General features: G+C 43.1%; 1 protein-coding gene across 1 annotated transcript in view; it reads right to left on the bottom strand.

The window, feature by feature from the left end:
- Nucleotides 1-288: 288 nt before the first annotated feature.
- The window catches only part of LOC115149255 (fibroblast growth factor 10-like), a 29,227-nt gene continuing 21,880 nt past the window's right edge, over nucleotides 289-7,635 (bottom strand). Inside the window, exons 2-3 of the mRNA XM_029691935.1 lie at nucleotides 6,934-7,037; nucleotides 289-1,250 (exon numbers count right to left, since the gene is read on the bottom strand). Coding sequence (XP_029547795.1) covers nucleotides 1,059-1,250; nucleotides 6,934-7,037 — 296 coding nt within the window. The 3' untranslated portion in view covers nucleotides 289-1,058. The remainder of the gene's footprint in view (nucleotides 1,251-6,933; nucleotides 7,038-7,635) is intronic.

Genomic DNA, 7,635 nt, shown 5'->3' with positions numbered 1-7,635 from the left:
AAACATTTCTTTTTACTAATCTAATTATGTTGGTAACCAGTTTATAGTACCAATAAGGCACCTCGGGTGTTTGTGATATATTTCAATATACCACAGCTAAGGGCTGTATACAGGCACTCCGTGTTGCGTAGTGGATAAGAACAGCCATTAGCTGTGGTATATTGGTCATATACCACACTCCCTTAGGCCTTATTGCTTATAGACCTACAGTGCATAACATGTGCTGTGTAAAGCTGTGATATTGTGATATAAATAGGTGCAAACCTAGAAAGAGACAATTCAACATGGTAAAGAGAAATATATTTATTTGATTCATGTTTAAACGATAGATTAGTATTTAAAAAGAAGAGCCTATATGATAAAAAAAAGAATTTGTTCATACATATTTTTTGTCTTTTTGGTTTCTTTAAATATTACATAAAATAAATAATTTATTTTAAAGCAGTCAGGTAAAGGAATAGAGATATCCAATACAGTGAACTTGCATGTTAATAATGTTTGTAAGGGTTGTTTATGCTATGGTGCTTGCATGACTAAATTCTCTGCATTTGACTCACTCCATGGCCCAGCTTCTCTTTCATCACATCTTAGTCACCCAAGTGCTTCCAGTAATGTGTCTGTCTGTTTGTATATCTAGCACTTCACTGGGTCACAAAGCTTGAGTGTCAATTTCAGTTCCTCGTATCAGTTACTACAGAATAAATAACTGCATCGACAGATCATCACAACAACAAATACACACGATACACTCTGCCCTTTGACCCTGTCTTCAGTGACGCTGTTGGAATCAGTGTCCCTTTTTTGTCCTCTTATTCAGTATTGAGATTTGTCTCCAACAGTTCATTAATTGAAAATTATTTGGCACAGAAAAACATTTCATATTTTCTCTTGTGCCGACTCATAACTTAAAAACAAATATGTGACATCATCAGTCAGACTCCATGATAATGAGTTCAAACTTTGACTCAATATGACTCCATTATGTCTTTGAAGGTTTCCGGTCTTTCTCCTCAGTGCAGTGAAACATTCACAGGGGAAGGAACTGTCCAATGAGGTGGCTACACCACTATGGGCAGGAAGTGGGTGGCAGTGTTTTTCCTTCGTGTTTTCTTGCCCCTCATGGGCTTGCCGTTGGCGCTCAGCCCCACGAACATGGCCTTCTTCTTGTTCCGCCACTCTGCTGAGGCATAGGTGTTGTACCTGTTCTCCTCAATCCGCTCGGTCAACCGACAGTCAACACCAAAGTCCCTCTGGAGAACAAACAGTAAAAACAATTTGTAAGTGAGTGATTCAACAAATTTGGCAGCACAGGCAATGGAACTGGGGTCACATTTGCATAATTTATTTATGAAGCAGTAGTTCCGATCCAGATATCCTGGTTGTTTGGCTCCAATAAGGCAAGCTAAACAACAGTGTAAATGTAGACTTGCAGAGTCATAACAGCAGTGGGGTCCATCAGACTTCTAACAGACTGCTCTTGTCATTCAGTGTTCTGACTAACTAGACACAAAAATGAATACAGTTGTGATCCAGTAAAGAATGTTCCTTTCCCAAAATGCTCTTTAGCCACAGCTAATTAGTTCCAGAAGTAAAGTGAATGTTCCCGAAGCATATGAGAATATTTTGTTTGCCTAGTGTTTAACTCACGTCAGCTACCTCTTTCTCATGGAAACGTGTGTGAAAATGATCTCGCACCAAATGGTATATATGAAGTTAGAACAAGCTTATCAGAATGTAATGCTTGTTTAATGAGGGACAGACAAGCCACCAAAGCTTTACTGAATGAATGACAGTACTTTAGTGTGACATAGTAGAATACATCACTGGGAATAATTTTCCTAGCTAGAATTATTTTTGTGTCTCATTGAATCTGATTTCACTATTGAGAGAGCCGTAGTAACAGCCTTTCACTGTTATGTTTCAGATTATGTTGTATGATGTTAGGATGAAACAGTCAGAGGTCACCAAGCGCAACATAGCTTCAGCGTGTAAATCAGCTAGAAAGATGTGTCGGCATCGATTAATTGTCTCTGGCCCCCCCCCCTCCCAGTTAGGGGGAGTGATGAGCTCTACAGCAGAGTCTCACAACTCAATCGCTGGTTGAAAACTATGTTCTGCCCCTCCCAAAAGATAGAATTTGTAGATAACTGGCCCTCTTTCTGGGACTCACCCACAAACAGGACCAAGCCTGGCCTGTTGAGGAGTGACGGACTCCATCCTAGCTGGAGGGGTGCTCTCATCTTATCTACGAACATAGACAGGGCTCTAACTCCTCTAGCTCCACAATGAAATAGGGTGCAGGCCAGGCAGCAGGCTGTTAGCCAGCCTGCCAGCTTAGTGGAGTCTGCCATTAGCACAGTCAGCGTAGTCAGCTCAGCTTTCCCCATTGAGACCGTGTCTGTGCCTCGATCTAGGTTGGGCAAAATTAAAAATGGCGGTGTTCGCTTTAGTAATCTCACTAGTATAAAGACCTCCTCCATTCCTGCCATTATTGAAAGAGATTGTGATACTTCACATCTCAAAATTGGGGTACTTAATGTTAGATCCCTCACTTCCAAGGCAGTTATAGTCAATGAACTAATCACTGATCATAATCTTGATGTGATTGGCCTGACTGAAACATGGCTTAAGCCTGATGAATTTACTGTGTTAAATGAGGCCTCACCCCCTGGTTACACTAGTGACCATACCCCCCGTGCATCCGGCAAAGGCGGAGGTGTTGCTAACATCTACGATAGCAAATTTCAATTTACAAAAAAAAATAAATGACGTTTTCGTCTTTTGAGCTTCTAGTCATGAAATCTATGCAGCCTACTCACTCACTTTTTATAGCTACTGTTTACAGGCCTCCTGGGCCATATGCAGTGTTCCTCACTGAGTTCCCTGAATTCCTATCGGATCTTGTAGTCATAGCAGATAATATTCTAATTTTTGGTGACTTTAACATTCACATGGAAAAGTCCACAGACCCACTCCAAAAGGCTTTCGGAGCCATCATCGACTCAGTGGGTTTTGTCCAACATGTCTCTGGACCTACTCACTGCCACAGTCATACTCTGGACCTAGTTTTGTCCCATGGAATAAATGTTGTGGATCTTAATGTTTTTCCTCATAATCCTGGATTATCGGACCACCATTTTATTGCGTTTACAATTGCAACAAATAATCTGCTCAGACCCCAACCAAGGAGCATTAAAAGTCGTGCTATAAATTCTCAGACAACCCAAAGATTCCTTGATGCCCTTCCAGACTCCCTCTGCCTACCCAAGGACGTCAGAGGACAAAAATCAGTTAACCACCTAACCGAGGAACTCAATTTAACCTTGCGCAATACCCTAGATGTAGTTGCACCCCTAAAAATTAAAAACATCTGTCATAAGAAACTAGCTCCCTGGTATACAGAAAAAACACGAGCTCTGAAGCAAGCTTCCAGAAAATTGGAACGGAAATGGCGCCACACCAAACTGGAAGTCTTCCGACTAGCTTGGAAAGACAGTACCGTGCAGTATCGAAGAGCCCTCACTGCTGCTCGATCATCCTATTTTTCCAACTTAATTGAGGAAAATAAGAACAATCCGAAATTTCTTTTTGATACTTTCGCAAAGCTAACTAAAAAGCAGCATTCGCAAATGGAGGATGGCTTTCACTTCAGCAGTAATAAATTTATGAACTTCTTTGAGGGAAAGATCATGATCATTAGAAAGCAAATTACGGACTCCTCTTTAAATCTGGGTATTCCTCCAAAGCTCCATTGTCCTGAGTCTGCACAACTCTGCCAGGACCTAGGATCAAGGGAGATACTAAAGTGTTTTAGTACTATATCTCTTGACACAATGATGAAAATAATCATGGCCTCCAAACCCTCAAGCTGCATACTGGACCCTATTCCAACTAAACTACTGAAAGAGCTGCTTCCTGTGCTTGGCCCTCCTATGTTAAACATAATAAACGGCTCTCTATCCACCGGATGTGTACCAAGCTCACTAAAAGCGGCAGTAATAAAGCCTCTCTTGAAAAAGCCGAATCTTGACCCAAAAATTATAAAAAACTATCGGCCTATATCGAATCTTCCATTCCTCTCAAAAATTTTAGAAAAAGCTGTTGCACAGCAACTCACTGCCTTCCTGAAGACAAACAATGTATACGAAACGCTTCAGTCTGGTTTTAGACCCCATCATAGCACTGAGACTGCACTTGTGAAGGTGGAAAATGACCTTTTAATGACGTCGGACCGAGGCTCTGCATCTGTCCTCGTGCTCCTAGATCTTTTGATACCATCGATCACCACATTCTTTTGGAGAGATTGGAAACCCAAATTGGTCTACATGGACAAGTTCTGGTCTGGTTTAGATCTTATCTGTCGGAAAGATATCAGTTTGTCTCTGTGAATGGTTTGTCCTCTGACAAATCAATTGTAAATTTCGGTGTTCCTCAAGGTTCCGTTTTAGGACCACTATTGTTTTCACTATATATTTTACCTCTTGGGGATGTCATTCGAAAACATAATGTTACATTTCACTGCTATGCGGACGACACACAGCTGTACATTTCAATGAAACATGGTGAAGCCCCAAAATTGCCCTCGCTAGAAGCCTGTGTTTCAGACATAAGGAAGTGGATGGCTGCAAACTTTCTACTTTTAAACTCGGACAAAACAGAGATGCTTGTTCTAGGTCCCAAGAAACAAAGAGATCTTCTGTTGAATCTGACAATTAATCTGGATGGTTGTACAGTCGTCTCAAATAAAACTGTGAAGGACCTCGGCGTTACTCTGGACCCTGATCTCTCTTTTGAAGAACATATCAAGACTGTTTCAAGGACAGCTTTTTTCCATCTACGTAATATTGCAAAAATCAGAAACTTTCTGTCCAAAAATGACGCAGAAAAATTAATCCATGCTTTTGTTACTTCTAGGCTGGACTACTGCAATGCTCTACTTTCCGCCTACCCGGATAAAGCACTAAACAAACTTCAGTTAGTGCTAAATACGGCTGCTAGAATCCTGACTAGAACCAAAAAATTTGATCATATTACTCCAGTGCTAGCCTCCCTACACTGGCTTCCTGTTAAGGCAAGGGCTGATTTCAAGGTTTTACTGCTAACCTACAAAGCATTACATGGGCTTGCTCCTACCTATCTTTCCGATTTGGTCCTGCCGTACATACCTACACGTACGCTACGGTCACAAGACGCAGGCCTCCTAATTGTCCCTAGAATTTCTAAGCAAACGGCTGAAGGTAGGGCTTTCTCCTATAGAGCTCCATTTTTATGGAATGGTCTGCCTACCCATGTGAGAGACGCAGACTCAGTCTCAACCTTTAAGTCTTTACTGAAGACTTATCTCTTCAGTAGGTCCTATGATTAAGTATAGTCTGGCCCAGGAGTGTGAAGGTGAACGGAAAGGCTGGAGCAACGAACCGCCCTTGCTGTCTCTGCCTTGCCGGTTCCCCTCTTTCCACTGGGATTCTCTGCCTCTAACCCTATTACAGGGGCTGAGTCACTGACTTACTGGTGTTCTTCCATGCCGTCCATGGGAGGGGTGCGTCACTTGAGTGGGTTGAGTCACTGACGTGGTCTTCCTGTCTGGGTTGGCGCCCCCCCCTTGGGTTGTGCCATGGCGGAGATCTTTGTGGGCTATACTCGGCCTTGTCTTCGGACGGTAAGTTGGTGGTTGTAGACATCCCTCTGGTGGTGTGGGGGCTGTGCTTTGGCAAAGTGGGTGGGGTTATATCCTGCCTGTTTGGCCCTGTCCGGGGGTATCATCGGATGGGGCCACAGTGTCTTCTGATCCCTCCTGTCTCAGCCTCCAGTATTTATGCTGCAGTAGTTTATGTGTCGGGGGGCTAGGGTCAGTCTGTTACATCTGGAGTATTCTCTTGTCTTATCCGGTGTCCTGTGTGAATTTAAATATGCTCTCTCTAATTCTCTCTTTCTCTCTTTCTTTCTTTCTCTCGGAGGACCTGAGCCCTAGGACCATGCCTCGGGACTACCTGGCATGATGACTCCTTGCTGTCCCCAGTCCACCTGGCCATGCTGCTGCTCCAGTTTCAACTGTTCTGCCTGCGGCTACGGAACCCTGACCTGTTCACCGGACGTGCTTGTTGAACCCTCGACAACTACTCTGATTATTATTATTTGACCATGCTGGTCATTTATGAACATTTTAACATCTTGACCATGTTCTGTTATAATATCCACCCGGCACAGCCAGAAGAGGACTGGCCACCCCTCATAGCCTGGTTCCTCTCTAGGTTTCTTCCTAGGTTTTTGGCCTTTCTAGGGAGTTTTTCCTAGGGAGTTTTTCCTAGCCACCGTGCTTCTTTCACATGCATTGCTTGCTGTTTGGGGTTTTAGGCTGGGTTTCTGTACAGCACTTTGAGATTTCAGCTGATATACGAAGGGCTATATAAATAAATTTGACTTGACTTGACTTATGAGAGCGCATGAAACAGTGCCGGTAGCCCTTGAGGGCTTTTAGTAGAATGGACAGGCTGTTGCATTGTGTTTCTCTGGTCTGAATAAAGCGGAACACAAGCATGGTGTGGTATATGGGAGGATCTGTGTGTTTGGGAGAGAGGGGCGATAGGGGCTCCTCGCCTTACTTTCTTCAAGACGACATCTCTTTTGGCCGGGCCGACTTGTGCTAGGGGATTATTTATGGGCAGTGAAGTGGAACTGTCCTTTAAAACAACCCTAGGCTTCTCTAAGAGCCCGAGAACAGGGGAGAGAAGAGCTCTCACACAACATCAAAGGAGACTTGATTTCAGCAGTAGAGTGGCAGTGTGAAAACACTAGCTGGCATCTAACTAGTGGGTGTTCTGAACACTGAATCAGTCTAATGGGAAGTTTGTATACTCAACCAAATAATTAGCTCCAGTTTTTGTTAGGGATATTGTTATTCTGTGTGTGAATTTCATGACAGGCTAAACTTACCGCGCCATACAGCTCTCCTTTCTTGCTGATTGCCAGGTAAAAGTTAGTGCTGAGCCCCTTGATGGCCACGATCCCGACATCCACTGACTTGATCTCCAGCACACCTGACAGACACACAGAGACATTCTAAGTTAGTTATACCAGGCCAATAAACTGACGTGATAGAAGTCATTGAGTCATTGAAATGCTTGGAAAGGCTAGCAGTGTCTCTGTTTTGACTGCATAGAGTTGTTAGGCTCCATTGTTTTTTTCTGTTGTAGCATGCAGGCAGGCCAGTTGATTAAGTAGCTGTTACACTTAATGTATACTGTAGATGTAGGATATTTATTTGATCACTATTTTGTTGCAGAAAATGTTCCTGCAAAGCATGAAATGTAAGTTTGTGATTTCCACTTAAATTTCAGACTTGATTTGCCCAACCTCAACCCCTACAAAAATATCCATTAATTATAATTAACATAATAATTCACATTTCCTGTTGCTGCAGGATTATTTTCCTTCTGTAGCAAGTTGGCTCGAATTAAGATTGGGCTCCCGAGTGGCACAGCGGTCTAAGGCACTGCATCTCAGTGCAAGAGGTGTCACTACAGTCCCTGGTTTGAATCTAGCTGTATCACATCTGGCCTTGATTGGGAGTCCCATAGGGTGGTGCACAAATGGCCAAGCGTGGTCCGGGGTAGGCTGTCATTGTAAATAAGAATT

This window comes from Salmo trutta, chromosome 15 (genome assembly GCF_901001165.1).
Source record: "Salmo trutta chromosome 15, fSalTru1.1, whole genome shotgun sequence".
Taxonomy (NCBI): domain Eukaryota; kingdom Metazoa; phylum Chordata; class Actinopteri; order Salmoniformes; family Salmonidae; genus Salmo; species Salmo trutta.
This window is presented reverse-complemented; position numbering and strand designations above follow the sequence as displayed.